At 35.3% G+C, this 23,171-nt stretch overlaps 4 protein-coding genes across 6 annotated transcripts in view; 2 read left to right on the forward strand and 2 right to left on the reverse strand.

Annotated features, from left to right (window-relative positions):
- The first annotated feature begins 244 nt into the window (after nucleotides 1-244).
- Nucleotides 245-4,073, forward strand: LOC145582535 (L-2-hydroxyglutarate dehydrogenase, mitochondrial-like). The gene is made up of 5 exons (XM_081639514.1): nucleotides 245-656; nucleotides 1,792-2,073; nucleotides 2,200-2,636; nucleotides 3,292-3,451; nucleotides 3,531-4,073. Exons 1-5 carry the CDS (start codon nucleotides 336-338, stop codon nucleotides 3,648-3,650), a joined length of 1,320 nt encoding a protein of 439 aa, XP_081495640.1. The 5' UTR covers nucleotides 245-335; the 3' UTR covers nucleotides 3,651-4,073.
- Nucleotides 4,074-5,685: 1,612 nt separating this feature from the next.
- On the forward strand, nucleotides 5,686-10,853 carry LOC145583349 (uncharacterized). 3 transcript variants are annotated; one of them, XM_081640581.1, is made up of 7 exons: nucleotides 5,686-6,348; nucleotides 7,193-7,413; nucleotides 9,096-9,172; nucleotides 9,314-9,356; nucleotides 9,446-9,503; nucleotides 9,636-9,705; nucleotides 10,275-10,853. In XM_081640581.1, exons 2-7 carry the CDS (start codon nucleotides 7,203-7,205, stop codon nucleotides 10,695-10,697), a joined length of 882 nt encoding a protein of 293 aa, XP_081496707.1. In that variant the 5' UTR covers nucleotides 5,686-6,348; nucleotides 7,193-7,202; the 3' UTR covers nucleotides 10,698-10,853. The 3 variants fall into 3 exon arrangements, with proteins under 3 accessions (XP_081496707.1, XP_081496706.1, XP_081496708.1); XM_081640580.1 differs by having other exon boundaries at nucleotides 5,688-6,348; nucleotides 9,314-9,362; XM_081640582.1 differs by lacking the exon at nucleotides 5,686-6,348 and having other exon boundaries at nucleotides 7,234-7,417; nucleotides 9,314-9,362.
- A 2,579-nt stretch (nucleotides 10,854-13,432) lies between these two features.
- Nucleotides 13,433-18,665, reverse strand: LOC145582536 (protein argonaute 4-like). The gene is made up of 22 exons (XM_081639515.1): nucleotides 18,507-18,665; nucleotides 18,184-18,389; nucleotides 17,861-18,085; nucleotides 17,626-17,762; nucleotides 17,417-17,514; nucleotides 17,229-17,326; nucleotides 16,988-17,147; nucleotides 16,784-16,900; nucleotides 16,597-16,704; nucleotides 16,450-16,512; nucleotides 16,251-16,364; nucleotides 15,972-16,164; nucleotides 15,773-15,885; nucleotides 15,539-15,685; nucleotides 15,320-15,456; nucleotides 15,054-15,119; nucleotides 14,760-14,823; nucleotides 14,547-14,661; nucleotides 14,389-14,462; nucleotides 14,121-14,215; nucleotides 13,989-14,020; nucleotides 13,433-13,883 (listed from the first exon to the last, which is right to left on the reverse strand). Exons 1-22 carry the CDS (start codon nucleotides 18,657-18,659, stop codon nucleotides 13,738-13,740), a joined length of 2,661 nt encoding a protein of 886 aa, XP_081495641.1. The 5' UTR covers nucleotides 18,660-18,665; the 3' UTR covers nucleotides 13,433-13,737.
- Nucleotides 18,666-20,932: 2,267 nt separating this feature from the next.
- The window catches only part of LOC145582537 (endo-1,4-beta-xylanase 5-like), a 2,837-nt gene continuing 598 nt past the window's right edge, over nucleotides 20,933-23,171 (reverse strand). The window contains exons 3-7 of the mRNA XM_081639516.1: nucleotides 23,040-23,171; nucleotides 22,725-22,891; nucleotides 22,500-22,598; nucleotides 21,612-22,421; nucleotides 20,933-21,449 (exon numbers count right to left, since the gene is read on the reverse strand). The exon at nucleotides 23,040-23,171 is cut by the window's right edge and continues 91 nt beyond it. Coding sequence (XP_081495642.1) covers nucleotides 21,078-21,449; nucleotides 21,612-22,421; nucleotides 22,500-22,598; nucleotides 22,725-22,891; nucleotides 23,040-23,171 — 1,580 coding nt within the window. The 3' untranslated portion in view covers nucleotides 20,933-21,077. The remainder of the gene's footprint in view (nucleotides 21,450-21,611; nucleotides 22,422-22,499; nucleotides 22,599-22,724; nucleotides 22,892-23,039) is intronic.

Here is a 23,171-nt window from a genome sequence, read left to right on the forward strand (position 1 = left end):
CACCGATGTTGGGCTGGTCTTAGGCCAAGGAGTTCAGCCTGGGCATGCCAAGGTTTATAACTCGATTTAATAGCCTATTTTACCTCATTTTATCCTATGAAATGATAATTTAACCCGGAATTTTATCTTAAGATTTCGGGTTGCAAAACCGTCCCCTGAATTACTACCCCGGCTTGACCCAATCCATGACCAGCTCTTTTACATAAGAAAATCTTGGGCTCTAAACCCATTGACAAGAAATCCACAAACCTAAACTACCAGGGTAATACACTAATACCTCCAATTAGTAATCACTGCATATTCCAGATATCAACCCAGAAAAATCAACTAACAAGATGATGCGCAAATCATTAACAATTATTGTCCTAAATTCCTTGAAAAAAAACCTGAAAATCCAAAACCCAATTCTAGAATCATCTACAAAAAGCTTCAGCAGGTCAATTTGCAACTGGGATTCAAGTTCTGTTGCAAAGGAGAAGGTTGATTGCGTTGTAATTGGAGCAGGAATTGTAGGGATTGCAATTGCAAGAGAATTAGCATTCAAAGGAAGAGAAGTTTTGGTGGTTGATTCTGGTCCCACATTTGGCACAGTCACCAGTTCCCGCAACAGTGAAGTCATACATGCTGGCATTTACTATCCTCCTAAATCTCTCAAGGTCTATACTTTTTGCAATTTTTCTTGAAATGGGTTGATATTATATGAAATTTTAATTAATGGGTTGTGTTGATTTAATGTTATACTAAAGTATTTCTTGACTTGAAATGGGTTGATATAATTTGAAGTTTTAATTAATGGTTTATGTTGATTCAATGTTACAATGAAGTATTTCTTGACAAATTTGCAGTTATATACTTATATACTAGTGTAGTTAATTTATTGACTTGTTGGTTCAATGTTATCATGCTCTTGAGTGTAGGATCTAAACGAGCTGTTTCATATGTTATGCTGTTGGCCTAGTATGACTTGGCATACTTGACTAATATTAGCACCACTTGGAAATGGCCTCTGGCTTCTGTCAACTTCAATTGTATAAGATGGACCTGTTGATTTAATTGAGTAGAGTGGCATTAGATAGTAGAGGATGTGTAGGTTCATCTTCATGAAACTTGAAATTGTCCAATCCAGGGAGGATGACTGTGGTGCTACCTCTGAGGCCCCGTGGTAATCTGGATGGCTATGGTGGTTTATGATTGTGGTGGTTCTATGTGGTTTACTAAGTATATTACCACGAGTTGGAAGTACGGCTGGTGGCGGGTGTGATGGTGTTGGGGTGGTGGTGATGGTGATGGTATTGGAGTGGTTTGTATTTTAGGTTGAGCTTTTATGTAGTAGATCAGGAACTGAGGATTGCTTAGTATATGTGAAATTGTATTTGTTGGGTTCAGTATTATTTGATCCACCTGTCATAAAATCTTTTCCCTCCCAACCCATGTTCAGAATTTTGGTTTATAGATTTACTGTAGTGGCTAAAATTAGAATTGAACTGATGAAACTAAATAACAATTGTGACACATATCCTATGAAGTATGAACCCTTTTCATGAGTTATCGATCAGGGATGTCCGTTTCTGCCTTTGGAAAAATTTGATAATGTTTGGACCCCTCACAGCCTCATCAGATAAAATTTTGATGTCCCATAGGCCATATTGTAAGATCTATAAGACTGTATAGCATAGTGAGTTTGCATTTACTCAAATCGTTCTGGTTAAACCTTCATTTTTGGAATATGAAAAATTTACAGTCTAGCTACTTGATCTGGGGTTCAGAATGATTTCAATGTACATTTTGCAGGCAAAATTTTGTGTCAAAGGAAGAGATGTGGTGTATAAGTATTGTTTAGAGCATGATGTCCCTCACAAGCAGATAGGTAAGCTTATTGTTGCTACTCGAGAATCAGAGGTTTCAAAATTGAATGAGCTATTGGTCCGTGGAACTGAAAATGGGGTTAATGGTCTGAGATTGATGGAGGCATCTGAAGCTATGAAGATGGAACCAGAACTGCAATGTGCAAAAGCCTTGTTTTCACCTGTTTCGGGAATTGTTGATACCCATTCTCTGATGCTTTCTTTAGTGGTATGTGCTTTATTTTCCTTGTTAAATGGCATTCACAGAGCTTGAAATTTGCCATGCTCTGTTTGTCTTCGAAGTAATGATTGGAAATTTACAGGATGTTGCTGACTTGCTGGGAATTGAGTTCAGGGAGAAGCTGAAAATTATGGAGCAATATTTTCCTACAATACTGCTGTTCTTGGAGGCAACATAAAAGGCAACCAAGTTGAACTTTTTGTGACGGGAAGCCAGCATTTAGACAACTGGAATGAGGGGGATAGATTACAAGCTGAACTTAGGCTTCTTCCTGAAGTTGTAATCAATTCAGCTGGCTTGGCTGCTGTTCCCCTTGCTAAGAGACTGATGGGCCTTGATAGTTCTTACCTTCCTACTGCTTATTATGCTCGTGGTCACTATTTTTCTCTATCGAAAACTAAGGGGTCCCCTTTTAGGCATCTGATATATCCAATTCCAGAAGATGGTGGATTAGGAGTTCATGTGACACTAGACTTAGAGGGTCAGGTGAAATTTGGGCCTGATGTTGAATGGATTAGTGGTGTTTCTGATATTGCAAGCTTTTCAAACAGGTAATATTTATTGCCCCTAGAATGAGCTGCTCCTGTGTTTATGTTTCTATATTTTCAATTTTATGTTATTATTTTCGATCAGCTTAGAGAAGCCCTTGGATCTTTGCACCCTATTCAAATTTATAATTTTGAAACTTATCCTTGAACTTCTGAAACTGGTCAAATTATCTTTTTAATGATCCAAGTTGGTGGTAAGTAGTGTTCAGTAACTGTAACTTCTAGTTTGCTTGGTCCTGATCATGTTCTACAAGCCTTGTGACATATCATTTAATCTGTTTTTCATGCATAAGAATTTTTAAATTCGTTCACTGTATATGCTGAATGCTCTTGAAGAAAAGGGTTCAACAGTAAAACCCCAGTAAGGGTCTTGCCTTTGGTGAAGATGCTTAAATTGTTTAATAAAATTTTGAAATGGTTGCGCCCACTTCACTACTTACTAGCATCATTCGAATGATCTGATTCATGTAATAATTATTAATCCATCGGTTTAGACTGGTTAAAGGTGGGGTTGCGTACATGTGGACTCCCTAAACCCTCCTTTTGGTGGGAAGTAAACTAGGTGGTGTTTATTGACTTGTTTTAATTTTCTTTATAACTGAAGGAGATAATTAATGGTGTTTGGATTTGATAATATTAATGATCATCTCTCTTCCAGGTTTGATTACTCTGTACGCCCTGATCACAGTGAAATTTTTTATCCAGAGATAAGGAAGTACTATCCTCTACTGAAAGAAGGATCCCTAGAACCCGGTTATGCAGGGGTACGGCCAAAACTCTCTGGTCCAGGAATGACCCCTTCTGATTTTGTAATTCAGGTCAGTCTACACTTACAACACAGGTTATGGTTTCTGTGAATTTCAAAAATTCCTTATTGCTATCATTTGTATCAAACAGGGGCAAGATGTTCATGGAGTATCTGGACTTGTCAACCTCTTTGGCATTGAATCACCTGGTGTGACTGCAAGCATGGCCATTGCAGATTATGTGACTTCGAGGGTCCTCCATCAGATGTAGATTAGTGTCCACATAACAAGACTCGGGGTTCCTTTCTTCTGCTTGCATTAGTCACTACGATTTCATGGTATCCAAATCCAACTTACAAGCATTATTGCTAGACTGCATAACTATTTTATACAATGGATGGAGGACTGCGGATTGGTTTCAGGCGTAAAGAGGCCCGTAAGCTTTGTCATGGCATGTGAAATTCGTCTCCTTGAGTTGGTGCAATCTCCAGTTATTCTGCAAAGGAATTTGGAAGAAAAGGCACATTATGTGCTCATGATGTTATGGTTGTAATGCATTAGATTCTCTCATATAGGCATGTTACATGTACCTACTTTTATGAGCACATCATGAAGTCATCTCATTCATGCAACATAAAAAAAATATTATGAACCCATCTATTAATTATTTAACTACATGATGTTTCAGGTATTGTTGCAATTGAATAAGGGGGTACTTGAATTAATGATTGTGAAAATTGAAATTGCACTAGTTAGGACAAAAGTTATAGTTGAGGCATATAATGTGCAAAGATGTGTCAATTATTTTGATTTCAATTGATAGGGAAGGGAGAGAAGAAAACAAAGTGGGGAGGGGTGCTCTAAATTCACATCCATTAATGGTTATCTAAACTAGATATATTTATGCACACAAAATTTGAGGTATTTACATGTATCATACATGTAAATAACTCTTTAATGAATTTAAATTACATGATTGATTTGAATTGAGATTCTAATTAAGACCGAATTGATTTGAATTAAGATCTAACTGAATTCGAAATGACCTGATTCAAAGTTTATAAAAACCATTTTGACCCAAATAAACCTAATTAAACCCAAATAAACCTAATTAAACCCGACCTAAATTTGACTTGACCTGAATTCGATTTGTACATGAACATACCTGGATCCACCTTTGACTCAAATATAATCAAGCTTGACCTAACTTGATTTGGTTTGTTAGGATAAAATGACCAGTCATTACCCGACCCAAATACCCCGACCCATAATGGGTCAACCCAAACTCCATCTGGGTACCCAAATTTGACACCCCCTACATGATGTATGTGTACAAATTTATAAGTCAGAAATTTACGCCGGATGATAAAATTATGCATTATTTTTTTATTCAAGAAGGTTACAATTGTTTCAAATGAACCTTAGGGTGTGTTATTGCCAACTTATACCAACTTATTTTGGATCAAATAAATCTAGATAAAGTTTAGACAATATAGATTAAAAAAAATACTCATTAGTTTAGACATGATATGTTTATGTAATTTCACATAATTTCAATTAAGTTTTGACAAGTTAACAAAGATAGTGAATGTTTGTCAAAAAAACAAAACAAAGATAGTGAATGTTATGTACGTCCCTTGGAAGGGGTCTGAACCTTTGATGTTTGAATCATTACTTTATCTAATGTCTTGAGGATTGTGTGATAGTAGCCATTAGAATTAACAGCTCAAGAAAATTATTTTTTTAAACCTTTGCAACTCAATTGATAAACGTAATAAATATAATAAACAAAAAGCCATATGTGAAAAGTGTCAAATATATTGAATAAATGATCTTTATTTCCATCAATAACCATAATCTTGAGTGAATTTTACTAGCATTATTTAAATAAATCACATTTTAAACGATACGAGCACAAATTGAAAATTTATTTCGATATTATACTATAGATAGAACTCACATGAAATTTATACATTATATTTGGATTCAATCCCAAATATTATAACCATATACAACATCATAAAAGATACAAAATACAACGATTGAATTCTATATATACTACACCTAACAAAATATGATATTTGTAATCTAATACGCTAATAATCTAATACGGAGTCATGAGAGATTCATTTTAGTTCGAAATTCCAAAATCTCATAATTTCTAACTCATAATATATCTTATATTAGACACTTAAAAATTTAAACACAACTCAAAACCGAATTTTAGAAAACAATTTTTCACACTCATTATCAAATTTAGAACTTAAGTGGAGAAGTATATTAAAATATCAAAAAAATCTAACCTAAGTATGAAAATGGAAGAAATTAAATAATATAAAAAAATTTATTCCGATTGAAACGTGTAAATGTCCGTCGACCGTCGTCTTTCCCACGCTATAGGGGGTTGATTCAATCCCAGATTTCCCCTTTTTTCTCTCTCTTTGTCCCCTTTTCTCTTTCTCTCTCTTCCCCCAAATTCACAGCAAAATTACTCAGAAAATAAATCCAAATTTCTGCAAAAACCCAAAAAAAAAAAAAAAAAAAAAATTCCCCTCTGCCACAAATTCCTCAACGCCAATCTCCTCTTTTTGTTTTTGCCCATTTATTTATTTTGAATTTCCCCCTATTTTTCATATTTTTTTTATACCCCTTTTGGCTTTCAATATTAATCGAGCTGAAGTTTGCAAAATCTGAAGCTGCCCTTTTGAATTAATCATAAATTTCCGATTTTTCTTAACTGGGGTTCTTGAATTTCTCTCTCTTTTTTTAATATTAGTTTGTCAACAGTCCCAGATTTTGACTTCTCTGATATCATCAATTTCTGGGTTTAATTCAAGTTCCTGGGTTTAAAGGGTGACTTCATGATAGTAACGGTCTAATTTACTAATTTCCCAGAAACCCAGTTTCAGATTTGTGAATTTTTGAGAAAAGGTGCCTTAATTTGATGCAAAGCTTCGTTCTTCTTTCTGGTAATTTTTTTTATTAATATTTTTTTGGTTAAATTTTATCTTTTACCCTAATTAGATCTTGTTGGAAGTGTAATAGTGTGGAATACATGCTGAATTTGAGGTGTAATTTTTGTATTGCAATATTTGATGGGTATGTTTAGAATTACCAAATGGTATTGATTTGTGTTTAAAATAGGTCATGCTGATGAAAGTTAGTAGTTATTATTATTATGTTGATGATAGAATTGACAGTTATAGAATTTGAAGTTATTATAGTTGCTTCTTCTTCATGTATTACTGTTAGATGATGATCATGCACTTATGAGTGAATTACTTTGTTTTTTTTGGAAGATGAGGTGATATTTCATTATTTCAAGAGCATGTTTGAGTTGCTATATAAGAACATTATAGGGAATACTTTCATTGGTTTTGGCGTGAACGATTGATTGGCTATTTAGGTTGACTGTTGTGGCTTCTTAGTGAATATGAATAGGGAGCTGGAATTCGAGGCTTCGGTCATTATAGTTGCTTAGTGTTTCCCTTGTTTTTAATGGGTGATGAATGTCTTATTGTGTTGTAGCTAGTTGGAGAGTATCATATAGGGTGTGGTTAGATGTTGCAAAAATCATGGGTGTGATTCTGAAAATCCAGCAGAACTTATTCTTCTTAAGTTGGACTGAAATGTTAAGTCTCTTACAGACTAGTGTGTCTCAGTTTTTGTTCTGAAGGAATCTGAACTCTGGTACTTGTTAATTTATGGTAATGGGTTAGAAGGATCTTACTTCATATAAGACAATTAAGTATCAGAATGTTTAATGTTGATTCCGTTTTTTTTTTTTTTTTTTTCTCTGCCTGGAAATTGCAGGCTATTCAACATGTACCATGCTAAAAAATTCTCGACAGTGAGCTTGGTCCCACATAAAACACAAGGGAGTGAGCCAGTTGCAAATGCTGGAGCCATGGGAAATTCTTCCATGAAGAGCTCAACACCTCCCGGAGGAGGAAGTGGGAAACAACGACTAAGATGGACTGAAGATCTTCACAACCGTTTTGTAGATGCCATCACGCAACTTGGTGGACCAGATAGTGGGTATTTTCTTTTGAGCAATGAAATGTGTTGTTAAGTCAATGTCAATCCATGGTCCTGTGGACAATATTAGTTTACTAAGTTCATTCCATGCAAATCAGTTTTTATGGTTGCTGCTGGTCACTAGTTAACCTAGATGAACTTAACTAAGGCCTCTTACAAAGCTGTGTACTTAACTACTTAAATTGAAGGCGTTGATTGAGGATTCTTGTCAAAGGAAAAGAAAGGTTTTTTTTTTTTGGTGCTACAGTTACAGAATTACATTAAATAAGTCTGTTTTGCTTACTGTGTTGGGCCTTGGAATACAAAATGCCTTTGATTTTGCTTGGATTTTACAAGGGCTTGCATGATAGAAATTTATCTCCTGCCACCTTAGCTCATGTCATTTTGAAACTTATGTTATGGGATGGTGGTTGTTGTTTTGACTGGAGTCTTTCTGGAAGATATGGACTCTATTCCTTTCTCCTTTTCTCCCAATTAGCTGTATATGTTATGGGGCGTACCTCCTTCTAGTCGCTAGGAAACCAGCATTATAGAAAATCTTTACCTTGTTTGATAGCTATATGACAAGACCTAGCCAAGATTGAATGTTTTAAGAATCAGGCTAGCTGTGAATCAGCTTTGGACTGATTCAGGAAGGATCTGATTTCAAATTTAAAACTCACTTTTTTTCCTCTTCCACTTCAATACCATTTTGTACTGAAGTCTTACACATGCATTTCTCGTTCTTTCTACCACTGAAGCCCATTTTCAAACATGAGTTTTCATACAAACAAGACACTCAGTAGAGTATAGTGTAGTCTTGATGAGTACACAGGTCAGATTGTGGTTAGTAATTCTTGCCTCTCCTTTTTCCCTTATCTGCCACATAGTGTTTTCCTTTTCTCTGCTTTTGCAGCTTCTTGATACGTTCTCTTCTATTGTTGATGAACATATCATATCAGAGATCTCCTTCTATTCTTCTATATTTATCTCTCTTTGTTTTTTTAATTATTTGTAGCACATTGTTGACAGACTTGACACGTATCTACTTCAAAAATATAAATATGATATGCTGGTAAAGGCTTTGCATATAAGGAAGATTTGAAGTGGAAGATTTAGTCTTCCGAATGTATCTGAACTAAGGAATTTTATAATAGTAATAATTTACTAGGTCCTTGATCTGGAGATGATTATTATTATATATTATTCTTGTTGCTGTCACTACAGATTAGTATTACATTTATTCTTTTATAGGCGAAGCCTTGGAGGAAAATTTTTATTTTTCAGAAACAGACATGTAGTATCATATTCATTTGAAGCTAATATGTTTGGTTAAAGTTTTTTTTTTTTGATAAGTGCTGAACAAGTTATTTTTCTATCATTGTAGAAATTTTTGAATGCCTTGCTGATGCTTACATGCTTGACTCAAATAATGTGATTTTCCAAGAAGAGTCTTTTGTACTACTGCTCGTTAACGCAAAGGGCCCCACACTAGTTACGGATTTTCTGGAGGATGTATTATTTTTCTTAAAAAATCTTTTCTGAGATGCTCTTGGAGTGGATACACGTGCATATTATTATTGTTAGAAATATGGCTCTTACAATCTTACTCGATCGTGTTTTTGCCAAGAAAACCTTGTTATTTATTAGTTTATCTGTTAAAAATATGAGAAGATTCATTACCATTTCTGTTTTGCAGGGGCAACCCCTAAAGGAGTTCTAAGAGTGATGGGTGTACCCGGACTTACCATCTACCATGTGAAAAGTCATTTACAGGTCCATCCTCAGTTAGTTCCATATGCTCATAGTTTCACAGTTATTTGGTTTATTCTCCAGTAAAGATATAATCAGGATGGCAATTGTTTCAAATTATCATTCATGATTCTCAACCCAGTTGAATGTATCTTTTTTTTGCAGAAGTATCGCCTTGCTAAGTATCTGCCAGAGTCGCCCAGTGATGGTACAGGTGCCTGCCTGTATACTCTGATTTTGATATATCTTCTTTAATCATCGTGTATTTAATGTAGACTTTTCTCTTGATTTTTATAGGTTCCAAGGATGAAAAGAAAGTTTCTTTGGATGGTTTAGCAAACGCAGATTCTTCCCAGTGAGTGTCTCCTAGCTTTATCCAATCTTCACATGCAATTTTCAGACCTTCCTGCTATTACATAAGCTGCACACAACATGGGCATTGATAACAACTATTTGTTTTTATACTCCTATATCTACTGCTTTTCAGGGGATTACAGATTAATGAGGCACTTAAAATGCAAATGGAGGTCCAGAAACGTCTTCATGAGCAGCTTGAGGTTAATATTTATGATTCTATTAATTTGTTTATTGGTGGAGAGGACTTCATTTTTGAGCAATTTTAAGAACTTGCTCTTCCTAAGTTGTCACCCCGACCCTTTATACTTTTATAGTAGGCCACATTTAATTCAAGATTTCTAGGTCATTTATGAGGAAATATTTAGAATACCATAACCATCTTTAACGGTTTAAAAATTTCATCTCCACGTTACCAATGTAATCTTTCTATGGAATTCAATGATAGTCTATTTCCAAAAAAAAAAAAAAGGGGGGGGGGGGGGGGGAAGTGGGGACATAGAGCTCAAGATGTAATGTAATTAAGAAAGTGGCTACTTAGGACAGGCTAAAATAGAATGTGGCCTGTGATTCTGTGAGGGAGTAATATATTTCATTTTCAAACAAGAATTTGACCTAGTATTATGTGGTTCATGTTGCTGATTTTATAACCATACATAGGATACCATCTTATGGGCTGGGCACAGATCTAGTAATTTATGCTTCTGAAATCAGTGATTTAACCATATTTTCTCTGAGATATATATCCTCAGTAACTGTTTTTTTCTTGAAGGTGCAAAGGCAGCTGCAAATGAGAATTGAAGCGCAGGGGAAGTATCTGCAGAAGATCATAGAGGAGCAGCAGAAGCTGGGTAGTGTCCTAAGAGCTTCTGAAACGCTGCCATCATCCAACAATCAAGAAGAGGCAAGAGAAAAATCAGCAGATTTTCAGCCAGGTAGGGAAGCCTCACCAGGCCCCACATCTCCTCGGAAGAAGCAGAAATTGGATGATTCATCAACAAGCAACATCGATACTCTCTCAGTTCCTTTAGAGAGTAGTCCAAAGAAGGCTCTCCTCGACCAGTGGGATCGGAATCTGTATGGCTCCGCTGCTGGGTTTGGGCTCGACTTAGAAACGGAGTTCAATAAGCAGGAAAACAATGAATGCGAACAAAGAATTCCATCAGAATTGGATTATCCAGGTAGTTCTAAGTAGGGCAGAAGTGCATTTAGAAATTAGGGGCACTTTAATCCTGCATCATTCTTGCATGCCCTGTTTTGTAAATAGTATTATCATCATTATACACATTTATAACAATGTAACTTGTAGTTGATTTTGTGTAATTTATTAAACCTTTGAATTGAAGCGTCATATTTGAGCTTTGGAGCTGAAAATTTTCGACTATTTATACAGCCCCCCCAAAGTCCCTACCAGTAAATTTCGACGAAGTTCTCTGAAACTTTTCGAATAAGAAAAATGACTGGCGCTATATTTTTAGACGGTTGTGGTGGTTGTGATGCGCAGAATTATATGAATCTCGGGGATTACTGTAGCTTTTCTCTACAACTGGTGCTCAAATCAATCTCCAGAATTGAGTTAAAAAAAACTTGCAGCTTATTATACTGCCAAAGTTCTTCAATAAGACAATTATCTGGTGTAATTTAGGTGGTCCAATAAGACAATTATCTGGTGTAATTTAGGTGGTCCAGAAATTAGAGAAATGTTATTCATTTGGAGTTTTTGATTAGGTCAAGATTGTATTAGTTGGCTAATAAATTTACTTTGTTAAATGTATTATAGGATGCCAGCTATTTGAAATTGACAGGAATCAACAAAAAACTTCCATTTTTAGTGAGGAGGAAAAAGTATCTTATACACTCACACTGTTTTCTCTTTGTCAGTTTGTCCTCACTCTTTAAGTGATTAGGAGTAAGGATTCCATTTAAAAGATTATTAGAATCATAATTAGATCATAAGTAGATGCAATATTTAATTTTTTAATTAACATGTCGTTAAACTTATCTAAACTTAATAGAACTATGGAAAGTGTGCTTTATGTGGATTATGGTTCACACTATAATAAAAACAATATCTCTACGGCCTCATCTCTAAACAATTTTCTCTTTTATTACCTAAAATGTCAAAAGAGAGATCCACTTTTCTCTAACTCTCACTGTTTCATGTTTTAAATTGTAACAGTAAATGAGAAGATAGAAAAAGAACGGAGGGAGTAACCGGATATCGTGTCAACTAATAACGATTTCATGTAAGATAAAATAGACTTCCAAAATCAGTTGAATAAATTCTTCAACCACCATACCTCCTCCTTTGAATTAATTCCCCATATTCCTTGAGCAGCTTAGACAACATTTCTTTTAGCCTTTTCCCTTTTCTTCTTGAAATTCTTAGATAATTTTGTAGAATTTGAGGATTAGGATGTGTGATTTAAAGTTGAAAAATGACTCCTCCATTATTGTACGAGTATATCATATCAAACGTGCCAAAACACAAGCAAAATGACATGTATGTTTAATATCAAGAAACTAAAAATCCATCTTTCAACTTGCAATACAAAATTTGTTAACAAAAATATGAAGTATGACATTGCATTCAACTAACTATTCAAGCATCATCTTGTACTCTATTTATTAAAAACTTTACAATTATTGTCATCTCAAACAAAAATATCCAAAGTTATACCATACAAAAAGATGACTGAGGTACATACCTCGACTTTTGCAGCTTCGATCTGCATCACACCTGGAAATGTCAAGAGTACCAAGTGTATAAATTCCAGTACAACTTCAATCTTCAATCGAGCAGGCAGACAACCAGTATTTAGGTCACATGAAGGTGAAAAAGACAATAATCATCGCGTTTTGTACATAATTAAAACTTGCTAAAACAAAAGCATAGTATGTAAGTGCAACAACTAGTTGAGAAATATACAGAGTTAAGCAGTTAGTATTCCTATTAACTTAGTAACATATATGGCACGCGCTACAGCGAAGACTCAAGAACCTCAATCTTGGATTTCACAGACTTCATTTGCTCATCAAGTCATCAAGCATTGCCTTTAGGAGCTTAAGTCCCTGTAACCTGTTCTCCTTAGAGGTGTTATCAATGACTGGCACAAGAACACCAGTCGTCGAAGATGAAACTCTGGAAACTACATGTTCTTTCGGGTAAACCAATGAGTCCTTCAAGGTCACTTCATAATCAGCCATTACCCTTGAATCCTATATTGCACATCAAAGTCCACATTATCAACAAAAATTTACAAAAATGTCATCAGCAATCACCCTTGAATCTGAGCACTATTATTCTTCATAATTAACTATGTTACATAACTTTGTTACCCTTTAATTAAACTGAAATAGCTCAACAATTTGGCCTGGATCCTCATAGAAAGCACGGATAGACACACCGTACCTTGAAGTCTATTTGGTGAGCCTGTGAAGGAACAATAAGGCTTCTGCTACGGCTTCTGTGGCAGTGTAGAAGGGGCACGAAAGAAGAAGATGGTCATTCCAAATGTGGCTGCAGCATGCATGCGTACAACTACATCCTAATTCCTAAGGATCAAGGTGATATGGCAAGAATGACAGGTCTAGTACTGGCATCTACTACCCGATCATCATACGAAGATCAATGAAAATCATATAAGACCATAGATGACTACATCAACTCAGAAGATCGAAGTCACGTTGTTAAATAATAGCAAAGCCACAGTGGATTTGCAGTGTCAAGTCTAGAAGGCCTATCACCCGAGTTTGTTATGTAAATGGTGAAATGCTTCTGCCATGGTAGAAAACTAATGTATAAGATAATTCTGATGAAAGAGGAGAAAAAATGGTTAGATTTTGGGGAACTTTTTGATGAAGTGTTACGCATGATGAGCATTTAGTGTCGAAGTGACAATTACACATTTACATATATGAGCACTTTTGTGTTACATGGGTGGAGTATAACTCGGTAACATCGATGACATCTCTAAAGCTGTGACTAGGCCGACTTAACAGTATACAGACGGTCAGCCGCCATTAATTTTCACAAATTTACGTAATATACATAATTACTGACTTACAGTATGTAATGCTTATACCTCTAACAAGTTACAACACGAAGGAATATATTCTAGGCTAGCTAAGCTAGAAACTGGTAGTTTAAAATAGTTCAGCACTTCAGCAGCAGCAGCAGCATTTCAACGATACAAGTAGTCTCATAGCCAAGTTTTCGACCTGGTAATAAAGATTTAACAGAAGAACATGGATTCACAAACTTCCTTATGCAGCTTGGGTAGCTCAGGTGCTTGAGTCTCTGTATGATTTGAAAACATTTCTGAAGTCAAAATTTCTGATGCTTTGCTGGCCGCTAGGTGTGCGTATCTGATTGGAGCAACTGCAAAAGCGTTCAAAAGCAATTCGATCAGATAATGTACCATGCAAAAATCACTATCAATTCCTGCTTTAGTAGGGTTGTCTAGAGGACAGCTTATGATTTTACCGATAGAGATGGCCTTTGTGCATCTCTGGTACCTGCATGTAATTCAGTAGAAATGGATACTGTCAATCACGAGTTTATTTGTATTCAAAATCTTTTAATTCCAAGGTAAGTTAGGTATGGCTTTATTCATACACATAGGACAGAGAATGAACCAACTCTTGCAGCTCATCAGTTGAAATTCCCATCTCATCCAGCAAGACATGGTAATGTATCGGCCTTGCTGTACCCTGTGAAAAGTTAGCCAGAGTTCAATAAGGATCATATGGGAGAGCTCAGATTTAAAATTGGCCAAATATAGAATTGTAGCCTACAATTTCGAGACAGAGTGAAATTAGCAAGTACTTACAAATTCAAAGCTTAAGCTTGAAGTAACAAATAGGTAATCACATATTCAACTTACAGAATATGCTGCATGCGGACACATGTAAAAATCATAGTAATGAGGATGGTAAATTTTGCTATCAACCACAGTTCCTGCAGTAGCATGTTAGGAGCTTTAGCAGGCTTAGGAGCTGACGTAAACAAAAAATAAAAATCTCAAACAAGCATTTATCTCACCAGGAGGAACATTTTGATGCTGTTGTCTAGATTGAAATAATTTTGTACGATGCCTTTCCTGCGCGATGATTATGGTAAACTTTGGGTGCCAATCTGAATCAAGAAGCTTACATGCCTGACATTAAAAAGAAAGAAAAACTTCAAAAATACCATGATGAATACAGAAATTTAGTAGCAAAAGCTGCAAAGAGAACTTTTTAGATTAAAACTGACCTCCAAAATTTGATGGAACTCTTCATTCAAGACTTGTTTGAACTGACTCTCGGAAACTCCATCCCTAGACATGAAAATAATAATCAAATAGCAGTTCTAGAGACTTAGTTTCATACAAAAATAACTAATTAGATCTCTGATCAGAACATTGCTTCAGGTTTACCAGTTAGAATCTGACAGGGATCACTTTCAAAAAACAACAGGAAGCAATGTAGCGATCACTATCAAAAAACAACAGGAAGCAATGTCTCAATACTCTCAAATCTCACAATATGCAACTGAAAGAAATTCTACCTGAATATTATAACCTGTGAAGGCTTCACTTTGCCTGAGGTTGAAAAAAAATCCAATAATAACTCCCTGTCAGAACGCACAAAAGACTTGAGCATGTACTTCCCTTGCTCAGCACAGGGACAGAAGAAATGGAAACAATCAAACCAAACATCATCCAATGCATAAAGCACGTGTATTTACTATGTATAAAAGTTTTTCAACAGCATACAGTCATCATTTGTCGAGTTGCATTGAAGCACATGTATATAAGAAATTTAGGAACCTACCTGATCATGCCTTCGTCTTTGTCCCCAATTCCAGGCACGGGCTTAAAAAGAGACTCTATAATTTCAGCCTTGGATGACTGAGAACGAACTGATGCCCTGTAACGAGCCATTGATGGCCAACATCTCGAACTTACTACCTGCAAGTTCCAGGAAATATTTAGAGGGGGGAAAAGTTAATAGAAAGAAGAAAATAGTATATAAGGAAAGATAGCATCTTACAGAAGCAATGGATGGAAAATCATGTAGTCCTGTAGATCCTAGTCCTGTAGATCCATGACAAACATCCATACCAAAAATTATGGTAGGCTTCTTAAAGAGAACAGGAGAATTCCATTCAATTGCTAGTCGAGAGTGCAAACCACCAAGCTGCAAGGAAGCAAAAGAGACTAGTATCAAATGCAACTTCTAACGCATGTAAGGATATAAATGCTCGAAAATGCAAAATTATTTTACTTTGGCATTGATCTTCAGCATGAGACTACTAAAATATTGCATGTCAAGTTTACTTGATGAAATGCATTGACTTGAAATCCCAAGCTCTATAAGAGTCTTCCTTTTCCATGGACCTTCAAAAGAAATGCAACAAATTTAATTCATGAGAATTTTTCAGACATGAACAAAAAACATGTAGATGCAAAAAGGTGACCCTAACCATATATGTCGGAATTTTTATTAGGCAGAAGGCAAAGTATGAAATCTGGCCACGTCTTTTTTTTATTTGATTGTGCTTTCAATGGCTTCAGCTTCATGTCCAATTGTTCAAATATCTTCTCCACCCTAATGGAAGGTGGTGCTTGTCTAAGACATTTGTTCTCCTCAATAATGCAAATCGGAGGCTTCACAGACTAGTAACAGAGAAAAGGATACGTATAATAAGAATAAGATAAAATAAACAGAAAAAGGAAATAAAATTTTTTCAGTAGGAACTTACAATTCCCATCATTTCACCAGACTTAGCAAAATATGTACAGACTATACTTGGATCAAAGCATGATCTGAAACTCACCAACGCCCAACTATGAACACTCATAGGCTCAGCTAGCATCTACAGAACACAAGTGATCAAATATTGTAATTTGTAACAGTTGGATGTTAATCTAAGAAAAAAACAGCATATTTGTATTAGCTACCTTGCCATTTAGGTTCCAGCAGCCAGCACGAGGAACAACTTCTTCTCCTCGCCCTACTATTAGCTGTGAATAATTGAGTGACTAGATGTAAAGATTGCAAACGGGGATATAGAGCATGTACAGGGGATGGAAGGGGAATATGATCACCTTGGGGGCTGCCAAAACACGGCCTTCAACTTGAGTAAAAGTGCTAGCAATTGAAACACCACAAGACTGCAGCATTGGCTCAGCTGTATATTTATTGGTTTTCCGTGCCTGTCACCAAAGAAAATTTAAATATTGTAAAAATTTCAACTTTTGAGGAAAGAAACGGGGAAATATTTTAGGGTAATACCTCTGTCAACATTGTCATTTTTTCTAGGGGCCTCTGCCTTGAGGATTCAATAAGCATCAATCTTTGAGGGAGAGTAAGTTCTTTAGTGTATCGCTGTAAGGGAACCAAAGAGCATAGCTACAAAGCATAGAGAAAGAGAGATTAGAGTATGAGATTTAGAAATTAAACAAAATTGTGAAATATTAACTGTATCTGAATAATCACCTCAATGGGGTAGAACTTTGATTTTCTTTTGCCAATGTTAATATAAGGGAAGTCACCAGAATATTGAAGGTGTATCTTCTTATGCTTAACAAAATAATCATAGACTATCACTTGCACCTCTTTAATATCATATTGTCCATCTTCATTCCTTAGCAAAAACCTTAAAAGCAATTGAATCGTTGCAATGAAGCCAATGCCAGAATCTGAAAGCAAAGAGGAGGTGGATATAAATCATACTAACCTCTGCTGCTTACTTACGTAGTCACTCAATCCGGCGATTCTACACTCTCTATTAGATGGGAAAACTTTTATCTTCAAATTCATCAGCACACGTCTAGCCTGCAGAAAAGCAAAATGATATCAAGCCCCATCATTTTCATAGTATGACCTGGTTACAGGAATCACCTCCCTCTTCTACAAACATTATACCTTTGACCAATCGATGCAAGATGCATTTTTGACATTCTGGTTGGCAACTAGGAAATCAAGCACAGGACCAGGCTTCAGAACTGTGGTCAGGGACGTATCTGCATTAAAGACAGTATTATTATAATGTTATGCATGTGATCAATATTTCCTAAAAATGCTTAAATTTTAAAACCACATTTTCAAAGAAAAGAGGAAGGGAGGAAGCTTGCCCATGTTAAGAGTCAATCCATTCCAAGTAGGACAAAAACTTGAGTGAAGACCTTTACATCCAAAGACACCCCCTCCAATATCAGTGAAGTTCTTTGGATCATCATGATAAGATGATTGCTTGACAATAAGGCAGCCCCTAGGAGAAGTTTAAGCCATCGGTTTCAATACATGTAATAAACATCAGGTCAAAAAAATAAAAAGGGAAACGACATGTAAATAGATTTCCAAACTCACTTTTTTGCAGCATGTTGCCTTAGGACAACATCTAGCACCTTGATGACTTCATGAACCTTCTCAGAACATCTTCCACGTAGCATGTCAGAAATAACACCAATCGGATATTTTCCTACATACTTCATCACTACTCTGAATGTCCTTGTCTGAAACACGCACTTTTGCCTCTTTCCACCACCTTGAGTAAGGCTTCTGCTTCCATTAAAGCTGCTATTATCACCATTACTACGTATGTGAAAAAAATAAATTTCATCACCAAAGTTAGGTTTCACATATCACATACCATCTGGAATTAGATTAACTCGACAAGAAATATTTGCTACCTTTTTAATGAAATTTTGTCCAAAACAACAGTGAAGTCCAGCTCTTTCCTAGGAAGGGCACCCCACATGAATAAAGATTTCTCACCATCATAAGCAAAGTCCTTTCCATCCAGATCAAATTTATAAATTTCACAGATTTTGTCCATTATTGTCCTTCCAATACCTTTCCCTTCAGCAGGTCGGCCATCTTTGTTATAAATCGAAACCTTTAATTTGTAGAAGAGAGCGAGGAAAAAATAATCAAATGAGAAACTATTCATAAAAATTACATTTTTAGAAGATTAAGGAAATATTAGATAAGAATAAAGAAAAATGAGACATACAGAATAGTGAAAGAAGTAGCCAGCAGAATCAGCAAGCTCTACTCTGAAGTGATTAGTACAAAGTGATATTTTGTTGCCTTTTACTCCAAATCCAGGCCTTGACATAGGAGTTCGTACTCGATTGTGATCAGAACCAGAAGCATTCGAATCCATTTTCCTCTTTACCTAAGTATACACCAAATTACCAGAATCACAATGTTAAAAGATGATGAAGTCTAACAAAAAAATGCTCATGGTCATCCTGAGCTTCAACCAACCCCAATGAATTTTTACAAAACCTCTATAATATACAATCAAGAACCATTGTGCCAATTAGCTTCATTAATCATTATACATGATGATCTAACAAGTAGGTGCCCTGAGAAGCAGACATACAAGATAATAAATAAAATCTACTTTAGTAATTAGGTTTTGCATGAAGATAGTAAAAGCTAATATCATCATTATATTTGTTCACCTAAGGTTTAATGAGTTTTGAAAATTTGTTCACCTAAGGTTTAATAATAAGTTTAGATATGTTCAGATAAGTTCATGCCTAGTTTTGTTCACCTTATTTCGGGGGGAAAAAAAACATAAGCTCAAATGAGGGTAATAGTTTCATACTCCCTCCGTCCTAAATTACTCGCAACGGTTTGACTTTTTGCATTATTCACACATCTCCCTTTGACCATCTTTTTTAACTAATATTTGAAAGTCAATGTAATCATGTAAGATGTTGTTGGGTCTATTCTAATGTATAGTTTCTTAATATAAACTTTTTATAACTTATATAAATATACATAGTATAATAAAAGATACCAACGGTCAAACAAGTACATCGGCAAGCGTGTCCAGTCAAAATATTGCAAGTAAAATGGGACACAGGGAGTATTTGTTAGGAAATTTTTAATAATGGTCGATAAGAGCTACTTAAGTTCAATTAACAATTAAAATAAGTTTGTATAAGATCAGCTAAGTTTAATTAAGTTCATATAAGTGAAAATATCAGGCAAATAAAATACACCCCTCATACATATGAAAATCAAGTTGATTAAACGCATCCTAAGTTTCGATTAGTTAAGGTCAGGTAAATAGAACACACCTTGTTTAGTTCCCTAGTTCTCATCTATCACTAAAAAAGTAAAAATCAATTAGCCCATTGTCAAATAGCAGAAATAATTGAGTGAAAAAAAATAAAATAGGAATTCCCCTTCTAATCTACTTGAAACTCCTACACTTCACAAAAAAAAAAAAAAAAAAAAAAAAAAGTTCTTTCCATTAAACAAGAGAGAAAGAACAAATTTTTACCTTTAGAGCTTTTTGCTGTCCAAATTGAAATGGGCACTTTTGGATTGCTGAAAAGAAAAAACAAAAAAATCAAATCAAACCCTCTTTGATCCTTAACAAAACAAATCAACAAGAAATGATCAAGCATTATATACTATCAAACCCAAAATAATAAAAAAGAAAAAAAATTAAAATTAAATTGAAGAGATTAAGACAAACCTTAATCAAAATTAACCAAAAATTGCATGCAATTAAGTTTCTTGTATTTCATCAATTATCCCTTTTTCTATTTTTTTGGGAGGAAGTAGGAGTAAGACTATGAATTTATATTGTATGCTAGAAAAAACTGAAACTTTACAGGTGAATTTTTCAGCCATTAGATAAAACTGAAGTACTGTACCACCCATCTAAGCTGGCAAATTTCTGAATATTCTCTCTCTTTGATAGGGAAGAAGGTGCTGTTGGGCGTGGGAGTGATAGAAGAACAGAGGAATAAGGAGGGAGAAATGATGGTACCATTGTGTGTGTTTTGAAAATTTAAACCATTAAATTAATTTCAGGTCGGTTCGAGTCAAGTACGGGGGTTTTTGTCAATTATCGGTACGGATTATGATAATTTTATTAATGTTTGATACAAAAATATTAGTTGTGTTGTTAACATCAATTTAGTCATGAAATTTTGAATACGATTCAAATAATCAGGTACGAGTTAGTTTTGTCAGATCTATTTTAAAAAAGTATCAGAAAATAAAACTCTCTTATATGCCTTTTGTATTGGTTAAAAGGGTAGAAATCAATTTTGTAAGGGTAGAAACCAATTTTGTTGTGTGTTAAAATGCACTATTGGACATAATGACATATGGTGTCAACAAAGTTAGTAACAATTCATTCTTGGTTTCTTGCTAGTTGCTGTTTTTTTTTTTTCCTTTTTTTTTTTTTTTTTTTTTTTTTAAACACTTTAGTACATGATTTAAAATTTCAACCTTGCTTAAGAGCAATGTATAGATGAGCTTTGCATGCCTTCTAATAGTGCCATAACTCATTCTTCTCTATGAAGGTACACATTTGTTATATTGTTTAAAGATCATTGAAGTATAGAACCGAGAAAAGTAGTGATGTACATGGTAATTGATCTCATGTATTAAGTACCACCCCGAGACTTTACCAAGCAAACACACAATACTACATTACTAACATTATCCCATTACGCGGGACACATACACTTGTAATTTGTAAGACACTTCTATAGAGTGATCATAAAATGCAAGATTAATTATATTTACGGAAAGCTAACAGCAATCCCATTTACATAGACAAAACATGGGGAACAAATGCATCAAGTTGAACAGGTACAAAGTTTGCTGAATTTTTAGTCACCTTCAGATTCAACTTTGTGTAAGAATTTGTTTCAAGATGCCTTACAGTAACTTCATAATCCCCATGAAGCAACACAACTTCAGAAATTCCTTGGCCATTGGCAGAAATCTCCAATGGTTTTGAGCTTGAAAACTCCGCGATAAGCTTATCAACGACGTCTCCATTGGGTGTGTTGTTGAAGTTTTGATCAGTCAAGCACATCTTGCATTCACTGCTGAATGGTGAAGTTGGCCATATCACAATCCCTTCAACTGCAGGATGTGAATATCCCTCCCTTAAAACATCCTCCAGATACTCTGCCTGCTTATAATTTTCGAGCAAATTAGTCAAAGCAAAATGTTAAAAATTGTACAAGCAGTACTTCAATCTTTAGAAAAATATGTAACCTTTCCTAATAGAATAAAACAAGCACTAGTACTTTAAGTTGTAAGCTTGTAACAAGTCAAAACTGATTGATAGTACCTGGTTCTCCCCTTTGTCAACAAAGAGTTCAGTAAGCCATAGCGGGAATTTCATTGAAGCTAAGTAGTCCATTCCTGCTCTCATGTAAGCAATGTTGGGCTGACTGGTGCCGAACCTTGACTGCACCCCTATTCCCATAGGCAAAGTATCATTACCACCACTCCTTTCTCTATAAAAAGATTGAGTGTGCTTCAATTTTCTAGCATATTTTGCTGGTATTGAATTTTCGTCTTGGCTAAGCTCTATCGTGTTATACTCGTTCATGAACAAAATCGGTTTTTGATCAAGCTCATATGTTCTAGCATAAACCTCTGCTGAAGCATTTTCTCCGAGCTTATTTTCATAGAAGCTAAAATGCAAGTTCTCATTCACAACATCCCAATGGATCAATCTCCCTTTGTACCTTGATACAACAGATTTTGTCCTGTTTTCAGCTGCGTCTTTCAGCTCTTGAGGGCTGGTTTCGTTGTTTATCCAAGGGGGTTGGTATCTTGGATCATCCCAAATGATGTTGTAACCTCGAACATCAATATTGTTCTGCTCACAAAATTGTAGCATGGCATCAGGTATGGTATAGTCTTCCTGCCCTCGTGTTTTTTCTGTGAAGTACCATTTCATTTCGTTCCCAAAAGCAGTGACTGAAAATCTCGAGGCAAACCAATCTTGATACTTCTTGCTGTTCAGGATATTCTGGTTTATCTCACATCCTGTAGGGAAACCTGATTTTATTTGCTTCAGAGTAATTTTTGCTCCTGCTACTGAAGTGTTATCTTTATTTGTCACATGTAATTTCACCTTACTCTTCCTCACCTACATAAACGACGTTTTTTATGTTTAAATTTACATAGTAACGTACCATATAACTATCATAATGTCGGTGTCCTTTACCTTTGCAATGGTCTTTTCTTGCTGTGATTTCCATTGCTTCTTGGTAAAAGGTTGTAAAGAGACATTATCTACCCAGATTTCATCCACTGTGTTCTTAGTCTGCATATGCAAACATAGAGAACTTTGAGAAAGTAGACAAATAACAAACAAACATAGGCCTCCTTCCAAATAAAAATTTATGCTATAACTTTCCCTGAGAAAAACATTGCACCGATTAGAATATACCTCGAAAGTTAAATCAACCGGACCTGAAAAGGCTGCAACTATCCCACCTTTCAACATGCTCCAGCATCCTTGTTCTGCTATCACTGTACCTCCATGGAGGTATTTTCCACCAGGACTTCTAAATTTCACCGATATAATTTCACTGCCTTGGCTTATTTGAATCCATGCTGTAAAATCCAGTGAAATAAAATCATCAAAGATTGTATTATGATCAGCTACTATATGTTATTACTCATATTTGGTTTCAAATTGTTGCCAAGTCCTTCTCAAGGCAAGTTCTAAAGTTAGAAAAGGAGTAAGAAGCTATAAAATAACCTGAAAAGGCATAAATTTTTCCTTTCTGAAGCTGAACTCTCTGTGAAAGGCTATCAGATGGCTGAGTTCTGTTCAGAGCCGCGATGAACTTGTTCCCATCTTTTGTTATTCTTTCTTCGAGCTTCCCCTGAC

Source organism: Chenopodium album, chromosome 15, assembly GCF_948465745.1.
Source record: "Chenopodium album chromosome 15, dcCheAlbu1.1, whole genome shotgun sequence".
Classification (NCBI taxonomy): Eukaryota; Viridiplantae; Streptophyta; class Magnoliopsida; order Caryophyllales; family Amaranthaceae; genus Chenopodium; species Chenopodium album.

Bases quoted from the DNA above. Each gene is read 5' to 3' on its own strand.
- LOC145582536 (XM_081639515.1), bottom strand. From the start codon at position 18,659: ATGGATTCGAATGCTTCTGGTTCTGATCACAATCGAGTACGAACTCCT. The intron at 17,327-17,416 runs GTATAATGTTTG...GCTTTTCTGCAG, and splicing joins CTTGCATCGATTGGTCAAAG to GCTAGACGTGTGCTGATGAA. The intron at 15,120-15,319 runs GTAGGTTCCTAA...GCGTTCTGACAG, and splicing joins AAAGACGAAGGCATGATCAG to GGAGTTATTATTGGATTTTT.
- LOC145582535 (XM_081639514.1), top strand. From the start codon at position 336: ATGATGCGCAAATCATTAACAATTATTGTCCTAAATTCCTTGAAAAAA. The intron at 657-1,791 runs GTCTATACTTTT...TACATTTTGCAG, and splicing joins ATCCTCCTAAATCTCTCAAG to GCAAAATTTTGTGTCAAAGG. The intron at 2,637-3,291 runs GTAATATTTATT...TCTCTCTTCCAG, and splicing joins ATTGCAAGCTTTTCAAACAG to GTTTGATTACTCTGTACGCC.
- LOC145583349 (XM_081640580.1), top strand. From the start codon at position 7,203: ATGTACCATGCTAAAAAATTCTCGACAGTGAGCTTGGTCCCACATAAA. The intron at 9,173-9,313 runs GTCCATCCTCAG...TTTTTTTTGCAG, and splicing joins ATGTGAAAAGTCATTTACAG to AAGTATCGCCTTGCTAAGTA. The intron at 9,504-9,635 runs GTGAGTGTCTCC...ACTGCTTTTCAG, and splicing joins GCAAACGCAGATTCTTCCCA to GGGATTACAGATTAATGAGG.